The 20,557-nt window shown below is 39.3% G+C and overlaps 1 protein-coding gene across 4 annotated transcripts in view; it reads right to left on the reverse strand.

The window, feature by feature from the left end:
- ndrg2 (NDRG family member 2) overlaps nt 1-20,557 on the reverse strand; it is a 47,474-nt gene that overhangs the window by 7,221 nt on the left and 19,696 nt on the right. For 3 of the 4 annotated variants that reach the window (XM_022214981.2, XM_051944049.1, XM_022214983.2), the window contains exons 2-7: nt 7,621-7,706; nt 4,081-4,122; nt 2,859-2,964; nt 2,643-2,763; nt 2,034-2,096; nt 635-695 (exon numbers count right to left, since the gene is read on the reverse strand). In XM_022214981.2, the coding sequence (XP_022070673.1) occupies nt 635-695; nt 2,034-2,096; nt 2,643-2,763; nt 2,859-2,964; nt 4,081-4,122; nt 7,621-7,695 (468 nt within the window). In that variant the 5' untranslated portion in view covers nt 7,696-7,706. Of the gene's footprint in view, nt 1-634; nt 696-2,033; nt 2,097-2,642; nt 2,764-2,858; nt 2,965-4,080; nt 4,123-7,620; nt 7,707-18,980; nt 19,271-20,557 lie in introns of those variants that run through there. The other variant, XM_022214982.2, reaches the window with a different exon arrangement.

Raw genomic sequence — 20,557 nt, forward strand, 5'->3', positions numbered from 1 at the left:
TACTGGTGTTTTTTATGGGATTACTTCATTAAAATCCTTTGGCAACTCTTTATTTAAAATCTGAATAAAACAATGGAAAGAAAACTGAAATTTAGCAGTAATTAATGTAAAAGTACAGGCAAAGTATTTACTAGAGTTTAGCTATCTGTGCTGAGTTTATATGCAGCTTTTTAACATTTAAACCCATATAAATATCTATTCAGCATTTCATCATTATTGAAAACTTAATTATTAAAATATTATAATTTAAGTATGTTTGCCTGTATGCAAATGCCAATTTTTTTACATATTTAGTTTGCCTAAAGGGAATCAATCTCTAAGAAACTCATTGATGGTGGTGACATTTTCAATGACATTTCAATGACTAAGAAACACCACAACTTTTAAACAAGCCATTGGTGAGTCTTCTGGTAGCATGAAATGCCATTTAAAGACAAAAACAGACGAGTTGAAAGAAGCTGCCTCCTTTCTGGCACCGCGACACACCACTGTCTCCTGTAACAGTCTGACCGACAAAAGCAGTGGAAAATATTGACAGCGAAAGCCTCGATGGCAAAAAACAGACCACTGTGAAGTGCTCGCGCAGACAGTGAAATGACTCAACATGACAGCTTTAACAAAGGACGATGCTCACTGTGAACTTGGAGAGGATGTAGGCTCCGGCTCCCACACCGACGCCGATTACAGTGCGGAAGCTGACGGAAAGAGACACCAAGTCAGAAACACATACAGTACACTGGAAAAAAATGCCCCTCTCAAAACAAGGAAAAGCAAACTTATTTCAAGGAACTTTTACATTGAAACAAGTGAAAAAATCTGCCAATAGAACAAGTGAAACATGGCTTGGTAAGATTTCTCGAAATGAGATATGATACTGAGAATTTTGAGATCTAAAAATTAGCCGGGAAAACCTATTTTAAGCTGTGTTTCATCAGGATTGTCAAGCTTAGGTGTCTTATCTCACCAGTTGTCCTCATTTACGGCAGAAAAAAATATTGCTTCCTTGCCTGAAAAAAACTCAAAAAATTCAGCAAAAATTCCCCAAATTTATAAAAAAAAAATTGTGAAACCTCCTGGAAGAAAATTCCTTAAAAGTTTCCCTTAAATAATTATTTTTAAAAGAATCCCCAAATTTGGCAAGAATTAAAAATAAAAAAAAAAAATGGAAAAATTGCGAATATTTTCAAAAAATAAATAAAATCTTCGAAAAACTCCTAAAATATCTAAAGTGAGTGCATATATATTAATAAAACTTCTAATATTTTCATTAAGAACATTCAGAAAAAAATTCAACCAAAATCCAGCAAATTTCGCTGGATTTTGGTTGATTTTTTTCTGAATGTTCTTAATAAATTATTTTTTGAAATATTTCTTTATTTCCACCAAAATAATGTTCAAAAATTTCCCCCTAAATTTTAGAAAACGTGGAAGTGTTCGCAGTGAAAATATTTTTCCACATTTTTAAACTTTAACTGGGTCAACTTCAGCAGCAGGATGACAGAAGAATTAAAACATTTCAAAATGGTTTGACTTAACAAGAGATTTAAGATGCATTGTCCTAAAACAAGTCCATCTTCCTGAAATGTCACCTGTTAAGTGAATTTATCTTAAATCAAGTGAGATGAGATGTTTCGATTAAAAATAAGACAAATAGACTTGGTAAGATTTGGAGTTTTTGCAGTGTAGAGACACAAATGTAAACAGAGAGAGAACCTCTGCTGTGATTCTGCTTCCTGAAAGAAAACAAAAGTAGACGCTTGACCACAGTAACATTTTACAAGATAAAAGCTTTGAACTTGGACCAATTCAATGAATTACACATACAATATATAAATACATAACAGTTAATAAACTACATTAACTGGTGCATCTAAACCTCCAACCGTAATAACACAGAGCCTTTAATAGCTTTGTCTGGCTCTGCAACAAGACAGAAACAGAACCCTTACACATCGATTCACTGACCTTCTGTGTGGGTGAGCAAAAGCAATGCTCTGTTTGCATTTATGTCAACATAAATGTTGTTAACTCACTTGAAAAACTGCAGGACAGCAGGGATCATCTCTGCTATGGTCTCCATGGAGGGATACTGGTAGCTGCAACAGCAAAATGAAATGATCTCAGTCTAATGAAGGAATGAAAACAATACGCAGATGTTGTTCAGCGTTTTCTAACCTGAGATCTCAAGGAAAATGATTTCATAAGCACAGGACACTCTGATCCACAGTGGGGGATTTAAAAAAAAAAAGACCTAAAACAGAATGAGCCTCAATCTGTGGAATCAGCTGCAGGAGTTAAGGGTCACGGTGGAGATGCCGTGATAATACACGCAATAAAATCCTCCTGAGCCACTAAAATAATCACGCAAGGAAGAGGAGCGATAAAGAAGCGCAGGAGGGGGAGAGAAATAAGAAGTGTGGAGAGAGAAAAGGGAAGGATTTTGTTTAAACCTCTGACAAGAGCGTATTAGAGAGCAGAGGGGGGGGGACATGTGAGAGAATGTTAAATATTTTTCGAGGAGATTACGTTTAAGCCTGCACAGAAGATTGTTTCCATGTCGGAAAGTTTACTTGAAAAAAAGCGAGGTTACTGCAGGCCACTGAGGGATGCGACCATAATTACAGGGGAAGTGAACGTCGTACCCTGCAGGGTAGGCAGCAGCCCCCTCCTCCTGTCCTGGTGCATCAATGTGAATCAGGGTGAAATTCTTGACAATCTCCTGCATCTCCTCAAACTTGAAGAGAGGGGAGAAGCAGCTCTTACCTGCCAGAGAGAGAGAGAGAGAGAGACGGGAAACAAACAGGTGAGAGACTGAGACAAAGAAATGAGAGACAAAGAGGCTGAAGAGAGCTACTCACTGTCCAGGCCCACATCATGGAAGGTGAGGATGGCGGGTCTACGGGTGGTCCGTGTGCCGTGGAGGGTCACATGCAGGACGCCGTGTGGGGTCTCAACACTGTGCTCCTGCAGAGAGCAACAATGTATGGTTGATAGTAATATGCTGGGATGGACGCTGTTGGATTTTTGTGCAACTGAAACATTTCATTCACATGCTACTACTTAATATTTTTGGTTGTATGCGATGATATTCTGCAAAATTTCAGCCAAAATTATATCCTTTATCAGAGCAAGAAACTGATTAAACAGAAAGAAATCACTGGATTTTCAAATTTCCAACAGTCCTTGAAGTGCTCATGTATGACTTTTGCTTTTTTCTGAAGAATTAACTAAATCTAAGCCTAAAATCATCATATTTAAGCTAAATTCCTTTATTCGCCACGACTCATTAAAAAACAGCCAAAAATAAACCTTTTCTGCTAACCACATTGTGTAAAAAAGAAAAAATTCTGCATTCTGAAGTGCAACTGAAAACCTTTCAATGACTCATCTGTGACCAACAGTCAAATCACAAAAATTCAGACTTTCTGGTTGACTGGGGTTGAACTGCAGGCTGTGTTCACACAGAGCAGACATGAGACGAGTATGGAAAGAAGTTCAAAATGTAAAATATTTCTTGTATATACTGTGCATTTATAGCATAGTTTCAATTCAGTATAGCTTCAATAAATAATAGAAGAAATGTATTTTTTTCAGTTTTATGATTTATGGTATTAGAACTTCAATATTCTGCATAAAAGAGAATAAAAGAGGTTTGAATTCTCTTTACCATGATCCTGCATATAATGAAAAGCTTCAAAATAACAAACATGTTATGGTGCTACTACTGTGGAAAGAAAGCATTAAAATTCCCACTGAAACTTCTCTTGATGCATAAAGCAGTCAGTTCATATAACACACGTTCCAAACAGAAACCTTCACCAAAATGCGGTGAAATTCAGTGCTAACATTTTAAAGTTAACTCATGACTCTTAAGATCGCAGTCATGTACTGATTTATATGCTACGCCTGTTTTCTAAGATTTCTTCAGAATAAAAAAAGAACAAAAAGCTACAGCAATAATACCATAATGTACTTAAGTCAACAAAACATTCACATATTAAACTAAACTCTTGAAAATTCACCAAATGATGCGAATGTCAAATACATAGAATTTCATGAATTGTGTTTTAATGAACACACCTGTCCTTGGTCCAGGAGTATCCTAGCAGCCAGTTCAGCATCCTGTGAGAAATAAAAGACGTATTTATTAGCAAAAGCTGTACAACGGACATAAAAATTCATGCTGTTTTTTGACTTCAGATAGAAATGTGTGACAGAAACTAAGCTGACAGTAATTTGAAATGTGTTGATGAGTGGACAGTGGAGAGGAGCAGGTGCATGTGGTTTAACAGAGGACAATATTCATTTCCAAAACCACCAAAGCATATCCAAACAGAATCCATCATGTAAAGAATTCAAGTTACCAACCTGGCTGCAGAAAACTTCATAAGTTGTTCTAATTTCGTGATCTGAATCACTTTGTCACGGTTAAGCTCATACAACTTTTTGAAGAAAGTTCTTATTTTCTTTTTAGTACCCATGAATAAGAATAAAATCTGCAAGAGAAAAATCTCAGCTTTATGTTCTTTCTGTTCTTTGTGCTTTCATGCTAAGTGAAGTCTTGCCTCTTAATTAACGCCCACACAGGGAGGCTGGGCGGCTTTATGCTCCTCATGAAGCAGCAGAGAATCTCTTCAGAGGAGCAGGTGGTTGTTGCATGCTGGGTATTATATGGAGGCAGTCTGTCAGGGTGATTCATATGGATTCAGATGGAGTTGTCTGACCATTTATCTCACCAATGAAAAGTTCTTAGTAATTAGCAGTGTGGGTAGTTGAAGTGGAGGTGGATCTCAGTGAACAAAGGAATTTCAGACACAGAACTACAACTTCACTGCATTTTTAAGTTTTCCTAATGTTCTCTTGCATTTTTTTTGCTTAAATAATTAGAAAATTAGATTGACAGGCCAACTACAACAACCCATCTGGCAGAACTGAGCAGGTTATCAAGCAGGATGTAACATTACATTACACAACAATGAAAAATTTTACTAAAATTTCACATCATCAAGGATTTAAATCTAAAGCTACACAGTCCTATAAAAAGTGAAAGTTATCCCCTTTTGCTTTTGAACTTGTCTTTACTGGCAACAATTAAAAAAAAAAAACTCTTTCAGGTCAAAGTTAAAACAGATTTCTCCAAAGTAATTCTAATTAATTAAAAATATAAAATGTAAATTCAGTAATCGCCTACGCATTCTCCCGCTATAAAGAGACTTAATTCAATACAGGTGCATCAGACTGGTGCTTGAAGTCACACAGTTCATGAAATGGAGATCATCAGAGTGCAGTGGATGTGTTTCAGTGGTTGTAGTATAAGGATTCCTGTATATGGAAGGTCCAGTGACTGAGACAGAGCAGGCCGTCTTAAAAAACCGAATGACTGCGCAGCAAATAGGCTAGTAATGGAGGCCACCAAGACACCTATGACTCCTCTGAAGGAGCTTCTGTTCTTCACCTGACAAAACTTTATGGGAGATTGGCACACACAAAGCTACTTTTGACAAAATAATTCATAATAAATCTTGACTAAAGTTTACCAGAAGGCATGTGAAAGACTCTGAAGTCAACTAGAAGAGGGTTCTTTGTTCTGATAATACCAAAATTTTACTTGTTAGCCATCAGAATAGACGTATTTAAGTACTAAACCACAAACAGACTAAGTGACCAGACCACCTAAAAGTATTCTGCGCCATAGATTGACTTACACAAGAGGTCGTAAGCAACTGCAGATGTAACATCAATATGTATTTATTCTTCTTATTAATAAGAATAATTAGAAAACAGGTACAAAGTAGCCTTTACAGTTTATTTCATTAAGCACGCCCACACTTTTTTGCTGTCATAAACTCGGATTAAAAACCATTTTACTAATGCACGCTCCCCCGTGAAACCAACATACCTTCATAAATCACCTGCACTTTGGTTCACACATTAATTAACTGTTTCATTTTCTCTTTAACACACACAAGAAGGGAAATCAAGGACTAAAATTTCATATTTGCCATTTCTAGCCAGGATGTGTTTTGACTGGCTGTCAGTGTTTTCTATTGTTCATCAAGTCATCACTACACTTGTGGTGTAGACTGAACTATTCGAGTAAAATGATGTTTGAAACAGTATAATTATAGCAGGCATTGTAGTAAGGAAGCTTAATGTAGATGGCAAATAGCTATTTTGATGGTCTAGTGAAAGACTGCTATATTCTCTGGGCTCTACCTCTCACATGTGAGGATTGTTGTTGTTGTTGCATATTTCAGCTTTATATCACAAAATGTGAAACATAGTTCATTTCTAGACCATGCAATTCATCAGTTAAACCCTAATTATAACATTTGTTCATTCCACATCCAAATGAGATCAAATTAAAAACTACAAAATAATTCATCTTTGGAAAAAAAGTTTTTTTTTTTTGTTTTTTTTTTTTTTTAAATCTTACAGCATATTCTGTGTTTAACCCTTAGATGCATCAGTGGGTCAAAAATGAACTGGTGAGGTCGTTTTCTTGCAATATGTTTAGAATGAAAAGTATTTATCATTTCATATTTCAGATATTCCTCAGAAAGCATCTTTTTGGTATCATTTGGTAAAGAAATTGTAATATTTGTATTACTACCCCAAGCTCTTTATCACAGATAAAATCATGTAAGAGGTGAGAGGAGAGCAACAACAGCTGGAGGAAAAGAGTGGAAACATGTCAACAAAATGGATGTTGACATTCTTCTATTGCTGTTTTGTGTAATATTCTTCTTTTTCCAATTATCAAAATGTTCAAAATCTGTTACAAAGAGGAAAAATAAACACATTTCAAACATGAAATCATTCTTGTATGGGCAAAAATACAATAAAAACGATAATATTAATTATTACGCTTAATCAAAATGACAAAAAAAAAAGTATAAAAACACACTGATTCATATATGGGTCTTTTTACACCCATTTATGAAAGAGTGTAGGGTCCAATCAGTTGTGCATCTGAGGGTTAAATCTGCTACTCTCTATTTTCATACTCCTTGATAGCAGTATCCTTCTGTCTGTCTTTGTCCTTTCACCCGCTAGACATCAAATTAAACTGTATAATCCTTTCAGCCCCTTGTAAATCTGGGTTGTTTTTGTTGTCGTCCTGCGTTTAGCTGTTTGTCCACCAGGTGTCGGCAGTGAGCAACGAAGCCGGCCGCTCTGCAGCGCTGCATCTGCACGGCAACATCAGCGCAGCAGAGCAGAGGAGCAGCTCCAGCTCCCTCAGGGCTTTGACGTCAACCCAGCAGATATGAGCCAGCGCTGCAGCTGTACAAAAACACACGCCGACACACACACACACACACACACACACACACAGGCGTGCACACACAGGCTCGCAACACACGTTGTCTCATGTAGGCTCTGCTCAGACTCAAATGCTTGCAATCATGCGCATATGTGCAAGGGACACATGGCAACACAGCTCGTGTTTGTCTTCCCTCTTGGGACGCACACGTATGTCCTGGCAGTTTTCTGTGCTTTCAGGTCGTGTTTTCATGTGTTTTTGGACTACTTTATATCAGCATATGTGTACATTTCTGCATGCAGACTATATAAAAGCCAGCGTCTGTACATTCTTCTATACATGGTGCCATCTCTGACCTTGGTGCTGTCAGCCTGACCCGTGAGTAAAGGCTTGTCCTCCGTGATGGCGATCTCCTGCATCTCTGTTGTCATGGTGTCACCTCCTGTAGGTACAGGTAAAAAACACACCATGAGTGCATTGGATTTTTACTGTCATCCTTCGACAAACGCTCACAGATGTGTCAAACACGAAGGCCCACACTGATTTATGCACACACACCCACAGTGATTAAATACTGCATGAGGCTGCTATCCCCTGGGATGTTGTTTGGGCTGTGGGACCTTATGAGAGTTAATCAGTAATTAGTGACAGCAGAGACGAGCAGGAAAGGATTGTGGGGTGGAAGAAGAAAGAGCTGAAAGAGAAGAGGAGAGGTGGCAGATGGATGCATCTTCATTCAATAGAAAAAGGATATTTTACACATTTTTAGTGAGATAAAACAGCGGGAAAAAGGAATAGATTATGAGAAATGGTGTGTTGACACGAGTAAGAGGAATGAAGGCAGGTGAAAAATTGCGACACGGTTATAAGAAATGACAGTCACCTGAGGGCAGGACTGACTGTGACAAGCAAGCGCCTGATAACAAAAAAAAAGACTTTGTATTACATTACTTTTATCTGAGGACGGTTAGTCGGGCATGCCACTTCATTCCAGACACCTTCACACTTCTGCAGCCTCAGTGTGCGTTGCTGTGTGTGTCCACCACAGCAGCTTGGGGCTAAATTCTGCGCCCAAGGGCATCGCAGAGGTGATTGTCCTGAGAGGAGGAGCGCTTCATTTCTCCACACCGATCTCCCTACGTGTCTGGGAATTCAAAGTGAAGCTTTGACAGTCGTGACGCGCCGTTCTCCGCGCGCTCAAGTGCTGCTTCACCCTTTAAGTTCCTTCAAAATGTCACGCGGATTGAAAGACCGTCATGATCAGTCAGTCATGTTGACTCAAGAATTAGTTGACTGTGTTATTTGTTTTGTTGCCCCACTTGACATTCACATGCTACATCAGTGACATTTAATCGCCAGATAACCGCTAGTTTATCGGGTTTCGCACAGCTCCCTCAGGACTTTGATGTGTAAAACGACTTCAGTCTACAGTGTTTGCCAGTTGTGCAAATATGGTTACATGAATATGCAAAAACGGTTGAGGAGGCTGAAGTCGAACAGCGGCAGCAACACAACCTCCACAGCTGCAGACACCAGGGGAGGTCATGGAGACTCCAGCCAAAATTAGCCTAGCTGCTTCAAGATTAGCGCCTGCTATCAACAGTTCACTCCCATTGCCTGACTTGGCCCCACACCTTGGCCCACAACTTCAACGACTGTCAAACTTGGGCTTGGCCAGGATAAAAAACAACTTTATTTTAAATGGAGTCTATTTATTAAGGTACACAGAAGAAATTTTACCCGAAGGTGCACAGAGGGTGACCAGGGTGAAGCCACTGCACTGCACAGAAGTTCATGGTCCTTCAACTTGAAGCAGGCCACTGGGAGTGTGCAGCTTAGGTGGAGGGGACAAAGAGTGGTGGGTAGTTTTAGATTGCAAAACCCTGTGATGCAGATGGAGGTGATGAGAGGCCCCGGTGGCCCTAGACCGGCATGCCTCAGGAGATCTGTACGGCACCCAACAACAGTGGGTGAAGAAGTTCCATTATCAAGGTAAGGTCGTCTGTCTAGAATCCATGTGAGAGTTTTGGAGTTTGGTCATGGAAATAAAGTTCTGGATTTAATGTATTTAACCCTCGTGTTGTCCTTGGGGTCATTCTGACTCCAAGTAAGATCCTTTGCGGTCATATACTTTTATGTAACAAAGTCTATTAGGCCCTAAATTCCAAAATGAAGAGAATAATTTGTAGTAATGGGTTGGACTGAAGTAAGACTAAAGGTGTCACACAGAATTGATTGACAATTTTTACTATACGCTTTAAATAACAGTCAAACCAGGCGGGGCCATTTTGACCCCAGAGGACAAAAGATATATATGGCAAATGGGCAGACATTACGAGGACATTACAAATGCATGAAGTAAAACTATCATGCATTCTAATGAACCACATTCTTATTGAGTCTGTGCAAGTTTGTTTAAAAATGTGCCCAACTCATCCGTACAAAATGTAAAGGTGTTCGGTTTAAAAATGGTGGTAAGAATGGCAAGAACATCCCTGAAATGACACTATAGTTTGCTATGTTTAGTAGAAATTTCAGGTTAAATTGCAATGCATCCAACCTTTGTTGTTAACATGGACAGACATTAAAATTATTTGTACATTATGACAGTTCGTTCCAGATAAACCACACAACATTTACTTCTAGGTGTCTGAACTAGTGCAACCCCACCTCATCATTTTGTTCTGGAACTGGGTCTGCACCAAAATAACAAGAACTCCAGTCAGCCAGGTGTTACAGGACACATTCAGGCACTTTGAGTTTCTGTTTACAACTTTGTCCTACTTTACTTTCTCACTGTATTGTGATGATCAGACTTTTTAACTAAAGCTCAACCTGAATTATAATAACAAACCAAAGGAAGCTGGAACACAAAGCAAACCTCAAGGCCTGCTGTGTGCAGGGCTGACTATGTCTGAATACGTCAGTTTGTGTTTTTGCTCTCGAGTGCAAAGCTACCTAGACAAATTGTTGCTTAGAAACAAAGAAAGCGGTTGACATTGTATCATGTGAAGCAACTAAACGTCTGCACAGTAGGTGTGCATAAAAAGAACAGCTCCGTATGACTGCAATCCTTTATTTCTGCTGGCTTGCCTGCATCCTCCGGCTCCATTGTGTAGTCATTTAGAACTATTTCTAAATGCTGCATTTGCCTTTTGCAGGACTGAATTTGTTTTTGTCCTGCTTTTGTAGACTGTGAACAAAAAAACAAACAAAAAACCATCAGCTTTGAATGTACATCAACAATGTATCCAATAAAAATCTTATGCTGGAAAATTACCCACGCTGAGATTCCCATTTGTCGCACAACAGCGCTTTTAGATTTGCTTTCAGAGTTCATCAAGCCTAAAAGGAAATATTACGCAGTAAGTGAGCACACTCGGGTTGTTATTGTGTCTGTCTCACAGCATCACGCTCAGTCTGACATTTAAACCTGAAATATGGAACCTTTTGACATCGCTCTCATCAACCGATGACTGGATTCTATCTGCAGATTTGGCATTACATCAGAGGGGGGGTCGAGGCGCGTTTTGCCGTGTGCGTTGTTTGTTGGCGCTCTTGTGTGTGCATGTGTGCACTCATCAGAAAATGAACTACAGCCTCGGGGGAGTTGTGTCTCTCTGGGTCTCAAACGGAAATGATTAGTCACCAAAGGACCCAAACACACACATGCACTCCTCCCATTGTTCACCATCCGTCCTCCTGCCGTCTCTTTACATTCATCTGTTTATTAGCCTCGCAGATATTGCATTTGTCAGTGTCTTCTTTTTTTTTCTACCTCTGCCAATGTCTGCATGTCCCTCTCTTTTTATTTCACTTAATGTCAGATTCAATCCTCCGTCAACTACCCTCATTTATATTTTCACTATTGCAACCTCTGTAAATACTCAGATTTGTCATTTTCATCTTTCGGAACAAATAAAAAGTCAACACTAGGCTGCTGGTCCCGAATGCTAAAATTGAAACGAGGCAGTGTGGGCTAAAAAAACAAAACAAAACAAAAGAGCAAAAAGTTAATCATCTAATGGAAATCCTGCAGATGGATTGCAGCGGACTGATCTCTGAGCCACGAGAGACACAATCAGTCTATAAAACTGCACCCAAATCCATTTTAGTGCTGTAACTACCTATCGGTTTCATTATCAATTAATCCATTGAATGGAGCGCGGCTGCAGCTCAGGGAGGTCAGTTCTTGGTCACGTGCTCAATATGCTGTCCAATCATGTATGTCCACTTCCTATATGTGACACTATCATATATAGGAGGCCCATCTGTGCGTTTGGCACTAATCAGGTCTGCATATAGAAATGCCAAGTTCTGCCTCCTTGCAGCAGCATCACTGCCAGCGTGAGAACTGTAATATCGGAAATGTAATGCACAGTTTCTTAACGCCTGAAGTCACGGCTTCAGGTTTTCTCTGACCCACAAATCAAAAACCTCAGTTTAGAATCATGAAAAACAAAGAAAATTAACAAATCATGAACATTTATGGAGCTGGAGTCTGTGAATGTTTTGAGCTAATTAATCATACATCATTGCAAATTGATTTTCTGTCACTTGATCAATCCATTAAAAAAATATTGATTGACAGAGAAGGTATAAACAATCTAGATAAGAGCTCAGACTTTAGCAGCTCCAACTTCTTTGTCTTAATTTGACAAAAGCCAGATATGTCAAATGGACTCTGGACATTTGATTCTGACATTCTATAGCCCAAACAATTAATCAGTGAATCAAAAAAATGCATGTTTGATACATCAATAATGAAACCAACCTTTGTTTGTACTCATACTAGTCATTCCAAGTTCAAATTTAGCCCATTGTCGCATGAGAGCGTCTCAGAGCGCAATGAAGACAAACAGCAACTAACAATTCAAGTGGCAAATTAAAGAAACACAAATTAAAATAGCTGGAGATAAAACAATAAAAGCAACAGACTGCATCGAGAGGATTAAAACAAATAGAGGTGTGGAGCCGAGCTGATAAATTAGACACTGCAGGACAAAGAAAGCATGTCAGGGTTTCGAGAGTTGTTCCAATTAGTGAGGTAAGAATGTTTCACAGGAAAGAACTACAGGAGAGAATCAATCTGTTCAGTAAGAGGAAGCAGGAGAACACTGCTGTATTTTACATGTGCTAATCCGTGCAGTGGTCAATTCTAGTCTGTTTCCAGTGATTATATAAACATCTGAAATACTTCTGGATCTTGGACGAAGCCAGTATTGACAATCGCGTCTTGAAATGGCAGCAAATTAAGACAAATACTGCAGCCTGAGCATCCCTCCCCATCTGAAGGCTTCATCAAGCCTGTTTCTGGACTGTGCCTTCAGCATCCAGCACATTAACACAACACATGACGCAAGCACACTAAAATTCGTTAAAAAGAGAGAGAAATCTGGCAGGAAAATGCAATAAAAACTGGTGGAACACTCGTGTTCAAAAAGTGTCATATTGCTGAATTCAACAGCAAATATCTGTAAAATAATTAGATTTTTAGCTGATGTAAATTTTAAAAAAGGTAAATGGAAAATCTATTATATTAAATACAGTTTTGGCATTTCTTTTTCTTTAAAGTAAATCATTTTTTCTCGCTTTTGCTAGATATTACCCATTGTTACGTTCACGTGTAATTGAACAAAATAGGAAAATAAATCAATAAAATAATAGTTTAGAAATGTTTAATACTTCATAATTATTACATTTTATTTCAAATAATAATAATATTCTTGGCAAAAATCTTTAAAGAATATTTTTTCCAGCCCAGGCAAACATTAAAGAACTAATTACAATTTTTGAAAGCACAGACCTTTGATGTAGAAATTATTTACAATTTTTTGCTGGTTTTTTTACAGTAAATTTTTTTAATTCTGTCATTTCCGTACTTATCATCGATTATCTAATAAAACAAGGAAAATGCCATAATAATACCAGAAGACAGGTGTGAGCGGTAAAAATGGTTGGTGAACCAGGAATTTAAGCTATTGCTCGGTCTGCTTTCCTGTTCTTTCACCTTCACCTCATCCCAACTGGGCGAGGCAGATGCCCACCATCCCCAAGCCTGGTTCTGTTGGAAGTTTCTTCTTGTAAAAATGTATTTATTTATTTTTTTGACACTGTCGCCAAGTGTTTGCTCAAACAGAATCTCTGGATTTGTTGGGTTCCTCACTATAAAATGATATTGTATGATCTTGACTTAACTACATTAATATTATCTTACATTGCACACAAAAGAGCACTATTTGAAAAACTACTGGACACCCAATAAGAGGTATGACATGAAACAAACACAAGTAGCAACAGCATGCGATTCTTTTTACCTGATTTCTAACAATGAAGTCTCTTACGCTCCCTCATCTAAGCGCTCGTTAGTTAATCTCACAAATAAACAGCACATCAGTAGTAGAAGCTTCATTATTCAAGCTAAGGAAATAAAAGCACATCCAGAGCTGGTAGGACTCCAGCCTCAAAGACTCTTGAGCAGGTAGCTTGTTGACATGCAGCCTTAATCCTGTCTGCTCTGGTTTCTGTTTAGTGTTCACCCACTCCTGTCACTCCAGACCAGCCACTCCCACCCGCCCTGAGAGGACTAGTGCACATGATCTATGAGCCCAAGCACACAGATGCATAAAACGATGAAATACGACCAAGCTTTTGCGGCATGCACATTTCTCATTTCTCTATTTAAAGCCTCCGTTATCCTTTCTGCTTCTGCTCATGACCCGGAAATCGATCTCAGCGCACTGTCTTGAGGGATTTCTCAATTCCTCAAAATGCAACTTGAGGAGGGAGGAAGATTGCCGGAGGATGCTCAGGTACATCCTCTGCTGGAGTCATTTCCACACAACATCCGCCCATTCTTGTCAAATTAAATGTAAACTGAATAACAGATGACGCAGCTGTGCGTCACGTTATATTTCGTTGGCATTGTTTAAAAGCGACAGCTCCGAGCAAAGACATCTCATTTTGTTAGAACATGCTGTCTTGCGGTTCTTCCCTCCTCTCTACTACACTCGAATTTCAGGAGAAAGGTACAAAAATGTGAGGAAAATGCTCAAGGAAAGCTTTGCAAGGAGCCATTTTGGGATGTCGTAGATACATCCAGCCTTGCCCTTGAGCCCCATCTAAATTTAGGTCTAATATTCGCGCTACTTTTAGCTCCCTTTTGGTCTCCACCACCTGTTTTATCAGCTGCTGAATGCTCCACTAATAACTGTCAGCTGTTTATTAGCCTACTGAGCTATGCACAGTGTGTTTACTCTATTGAGAACGGTGAGTGTGAACCAAAACAGCAAAGTTATTAAACAGAAAACCAAAACAATTAGCTAAAAGATGCTAAAACGCTATCATTAGCTGTAGAGTTAGGTGACAATTCTTTGGTTTTTTTGTCACTACTGGCTACATCTGTGATATCATATGCAGCTGTTTTCAGATTGTGAATGCAAAAATGTTAACTGGCAGCTTTAATTCACAACTTCTTATCAAAATCAGTGTAAATGTGTTGAATAATTAATCAGCTGAACTAGAATGCTGCTATATGAGCAAACCATACAGTTAAAAAGCACTACAAAGAGCCAAAAAGCTGCTTTTTCCAAGGTAAAGAATCAACTTTTCTGCAAAAAGAACATATAAAAATAATTTCTCACAACAAGTATGTCATATATTTTTGTATTTGCTGCATGTTGTTCCACTTTGTGCTATAAAAATGACATTTGCTGTATTATACCAGCCCTTAAAGATATTTAACTTGTGGAGATAAAACTACTTCAGCTGATACTGATTAAAGATCTCATAGTGGTGAGAAGCAACTAAATTATGTACTGCCGAAGCCTGCAGACAGACGAGGAGGCAGAAACGGCCGTCACATGACCACACCGTGCATTAAGCAGCATCGATACAGATCTCACGTCTCTCCAGCATTGTATTTAATCTGCTCACATCCACACGTACGCTTTCCTGATGCTGCAACGTTTTAATCAGCCCAGCTCCCCTCCATCATCCATCTTTCTTTATCTCTGCCTCTCTGAGTCAGTGTGTTTTAGAGCGTGTAATAACCGCTAAACTGCACAGGAGGCACCGTCTGTCACCACGGAAAGACGAATACAATGATGAAGGGGGAAAAAAGACAGATTTGCATGAGGAGCGAGAAGGGAGGGAGGCTGGAAACCAGGGAGGAGAACATGTTTGGTGGCTGAGAAACAAACAAAAAAGAAAGAAAGAAAGGAAAGCATGCTTGCTTCTCATTTGCTGCTTGTACATTTCAGCTGTCAGACAACAGTTGTTCAGTTCATCTGCTGCAACAAACAGGTTCCACATCTCAGATATCAGCCTGTGTCGGATAATTGCTGCGGCTAAATTAATCCAAACTGGTTGTATTCACGATCACACACAACGATGGCATTTCATTCCTGTTAGCAGGCCACCTCCATGCAGCCTGTCACAATCTGTTTTTGTCAATCCTCCCTTGCCATTCCTCGTCCCTTCCCCCCCCGTTTTTCTCCTCATCTCACTCTGTCACGCTGACTCCATCTCTTCGTCCTTTGACGCAACGCAATGTCATCAAACGGTAACCGTGGATCTGAGCTGCATAAGACTTGGAGCTGCCAGTCTGCTGATGCTTCTCTGGAAAGCTCTGGCAGTCACAACACAGAAATGAGCAAATGATTTTTATTGTGTTTTCTGATTTTCTCACCACAGCTGTTACGTCTAATCTCCAAGTCTGTCTTCTCTGCGACTGATCTTTCAACTGCATGCATCCAATTAAATGAAATCAGTCATTGAAGCTGACAAATTTGATTTATTTATCTCGTGACTTTGAGTATTTGATTAAAGTGGTTGATAAAAAATAAGGTGTCGACTTTACTGGAGAATGGTGGCTATTTCTAATGTGCAAGACAGAAATTGAGTCAATATTTAAACCAGATTAGGAATGGCATCTGATTTATGGCATTATTAGTTATCCAGAAATACATCTCAATCAATTTAAGCAAATTTTGCGTGCTGAGATGCTATAGAAAGCTTTGGGGAAAAAATGGCAAGGCAGGATTTTGAGTAGATATATTGAGGACGGCTTCTCTACATCCAGTGTTTGGCTTGTCTATTCTGTAAAACTGTATTTTTTATTTAAACCTTTTTTTAAAAAAAAAAATCTGGCAGCAAGGATGCCAGAAAAATATGTTAAAAACAGTGAAATACCGTGCCATTTGAAAACTGTAAAAAAAAAATTTAAAAAAAAAATTTAAAAATGTGGAAAAGTAGCAAATATCTGTACAAAAAATTAAATTTCTGTATAATGCCACACAATTATTCAAACAACAACAATAACAGTTTGTTGCAACAGCTGATATGAAAATATGAATAGGAGTAAAATATTTCCACTAATACATCCCTCCTACATCCAACTCACTGATGCTTTAAGGCTCTTGGATCAAGAGTGGGAATTAAATTAGATTCCTCATAATGGTGAGAAATACACACTAGCAGTTTAAAATCTGACAAAATGTTGCCAAAGTATGAACCACTGACACTTTTTATAGTTTGGCATTTGCCAGGTCTAATAAAGGCAGCCTCGCTTCGTCTTCTCCTACCTCCTCAGCGTCTACATTAGTGCCAAACTAACTGCTGCAATCGAATAAAAACACTACAACCTCACAAAGTATTACAGACTGACTGGAGTCGCTCCTTCAGGCTGGATGCACCTGCTGCTGTGGCTGTTGAGCTCTGCTAAAACATACGCTTCACTATTCAGCTGCTGCAGCCAGAGGTACCAACTCACAGTCACACTCTGTGTTTAGACGCTGATCTGCCAAAAAGACACAGAAAAAATGCTTTCTGAACAACACTTCAGCAATACTCAAAACCTTCTAGGTTTGTGTCTGTGAGGCAGCAACGCTGAAACTTCCTGCCAGTAATTTGCAAGCAGTACTGGCAAATTTACAGCATAATATTTTCATTTTCTTCATATCTGCGCTGATCTGTTTTCCGTCAGTATCGTTTTGCTTCCCTGCTGCTTCAGATATGCGACTTGTGAAACTGTCAGGAAGGATGGTCTCCAGAGGACTGCTCTGCAGTGATAACTGAAGCTGCTGTCTGGTTCAAGGTCAGGTTAAGTCTACTGTTACTTTCTATTTTAAGTTTGGATTATACTGACTCTATTACACACAGCAGGTTATGAGCAAACCAAAAATTCCTCTCGAATAGAGCTGTATGCTAATCTACAAGAGAAGTCCGTCTGATGTAAGATAATTTAACGCAATATAAGGGTTCTTAGATATACAGAGTTGTTTTGTTTAATTGTACTTTCACCTCACTCATTTTAATGCCATTTTCAGTCAAACACTTGTCTGCACTGCTGTGCTGCAGTAAATGAGTGGAGACTAGAGGCTTCTCTGTTGACAGATGTAAGATAATTCACCTCAATTTAAGACTTCTTGGGTACACATGGGTGTTTTTTTTTTTTAACTCATGCCTTATTCCACTCTTTTGAGAGTAATTTTTGTCACACATTTGTCTGAGCTGCTGTAACTGAGTGGAGACTAGAGGCTTCTCTATGCACCGTCACCAAGAAAGCTTCTACTGTAGCCTGCATGCAAAGCATTTAGAAAATATCAGTAAATTGTAGCATCCATGAAAAAGCAGCGACTAAGGCGGTTTGAGTACAAGCATATTCATAAATTGCTTGTAGGTTCTTGAATATACAGATGTATTTTTGCTTTATTTTAGAGCTTTCTTTCAAACATGCTAAGTTGGTTAGCATAAAGGCTCTGCATGTGTAGAGCAAAATGAGCTTAGGAACAGGGAAGAGACATTAAAAAGGTACATTTAGATGCAAAGAAACCAAACACAATGTTATCTGGAGGGCTGCAAAACTATCTGAATAATAATTACCGTCCTGCTTTTGGCTTCCCACACTTAAATGAGCATATTGACTGTGATCATGACATCTGAAATCGTTCACTTATTGGAAAATTTGAGAAAAAGTTTTAGCGCCAGTAAATCTGAGTCAGAGCTATTCCTATTTCACTCTTAAAAGTAACTGTTGGTCACACGGCCATTTGAGTTGCTGCCAGCAATAACTGAGTGGAGACTAGAGGCGTCTCTGAGCACGACCGCCTAGCTAGCTTCTACTGTAGCCTGCATGTGAGGTATTTAGGGAAAATCAGTAAATTATAGTGTCTGCAGATGAAATTTATTTTAGGTGACATTTTGATGCAAATGTTTGTACAGTAGCAAGAATGAAGCACAGAATGGGAGCACTTTCTTTAAAACTGAAAGTGCAATAAAAATATTTTGCCTGTAAAAGAAATTAGTCACGATCAGAATAACCACGATTATCACAGCAACCAGAATCATGCAACCCTAGTCGTTACAAGTAATTGTTTCGGATGTCCAAAAATACGTCGGCAGTGTCTTGCAATTGTCGCCACTACACGTGGCAACATGGCTAACTCATTTTGAAAAACTAAATATCACAATGTCAGTTCTTTCCAACATTGTGCAGTCCTCCAAATGTCTTGTCTAAAGGAAAATCTGAACAAACCACAATGAGGAAGAGGTCACCCAACACCAATAGTTTCTGCCAGCATACTCAGCAGCCAGCAAAGTAATCAGGAGAAGCCATTTGTTCCACTTTTCTGTTGTACAGTAAAAAAAACCGTTTCGAGTGGAAAATAGCAAGAAAATCCTCCTCTCAGACAGAAATAAAAGCACTTCAAATTACTTTGAAATTTTCCTCAGTCAGTCATCAGCTGCTAGATTGTTGTTTGCAGAGCCGATAGAAGAAGTCGCTGTCGAAAAAGAAAAGCTCTCCCTCCATCTGCCCTCTTCCTTTTCATTTTAATCTCTTCCTCTCACTTTCTCGCAGCTCTGCACTCTTCCTCATCTCTCTCCATCCATCTTTTTTCACGCTGCTGACTTTTCATTCGTCTCCCTCTCGATTTCTGCCAGTCATCGCTCTTCGTTCTCCGAGTCATTGCAGGTCTTTGTTTCATTTCTGCCGCCCTCTTTCTGTCTCGCCCTGTGTCATTTTTGCCACCCAACAGCAAGCGAAGAGGAGGAATGGGCAAACATTTCAGTGAGCCGGCTTCTTTCTTTCATTTGGTCTCGCTCAGCTGCCAGCAGTGTTTGCAGCTCTGAACAAAGAGGGGCAGCCAGACACTTGGAAACAGACAACCCAGACACACAAACAGTGGTCTAAAGTAGGGCACTGAGCATTGAGGTCACCTATAATGAGAATGTAGGCTTAAGGCTGAAATGTTGAAAGGTTAAACCTGTGGCATTTGGAGGACAAGCGCGGCAGCTTCAACACGGGAAGGCGTTGCTATCGAGGGTGTAAGAGGGTGAAGGGTAGTAAAATATTTGAGGTCAAACATGAACAGGTAAAGGCCTTTGTACTTAATTCCTTCTTGTCTTTTCAAACATCTTCAAAGTCCATGACATTTTAAAATTTAAAAAAAAAAACTTTGAGGCTTCATGTTCTACAGATTGTGGATTGTAAATGTCACATCTTGTGTCATAATGTGACCCAGCATGGCCAAACCAGTCTGAGTTCTTCTATGCACACTGGTTTTGTGTCAAGATGACATAACTACGCTATGGTCAAACTTAAAGCAGAACTTCGTTTTTTTTCAACCTGGGGTCTGTTTTCATATGTCATTTCATCCATGTGAATGATGGAGAAATGAATTTTCGACATAGTATTTAGCCAGGCAGGCAGCTGAGCTAGCAAAAAGTATGGGCAACTTGCCCCCCGCATCAAAGTCCGCCCTAACGTGCTTTTTTTCCCACACTGACCGGCTCGGATCGTCTCAACGAGTGTCCCACAACATACGAGAGATGAGAAGTGAACGAAAACCTTCACATTACTTGGCGATCGCTATTTGTTGTGGTCTGTATCCAAATCTCGGGACGCTAGAAAGCGTCATCACCGCGTTTTTTGGCTACATTGCAAAACTAGCAACCCCCACCCGTTCTGCTTGCTAGATTTGGCTCCCTGACTTCTTCCCCTTCCCCCAAAATGAAATAGAAGTTCAAGGGTTGCTGTTTTAACACAGGAGATTCATCACCACACATGGAACTTGACATGTTTACTTAAGAGGAATTCAAAGGAGCGTTATAGAAGCGTTGCAGGAGCACTAGGAGCAGTACACCACAGCAGCACAAGACTACTTCAAAGGGAATGGCAGCTAATTTAATTCAGAGTTCAATGGGAACATTATAGTTTTTTATACACTGATCACTCCTCGTAGATTAGTTAAGAATGTATGTTCAAAAGATAAATGCTTGTTTGAAGCCGGT

The sequence above is a fragment of the Acanthochromis polyacanthus genome, chromosome 23 (assembly GCF_021347895.1).
Source record: "Acanthochromis polyacanthus isolate Apoly-LR-REF ecotype Palm Island chromosome 23, KAUST_Apoly_ChrSc, whole genome shotgun sequence".
NCBI classification, from domain to species: domain Eukaryota; kingdom Metazoa; phylum Chordata; class Actinopteri; family Pomacentridae; genus Acanthochromis; species Acanthochromis polyacanthus.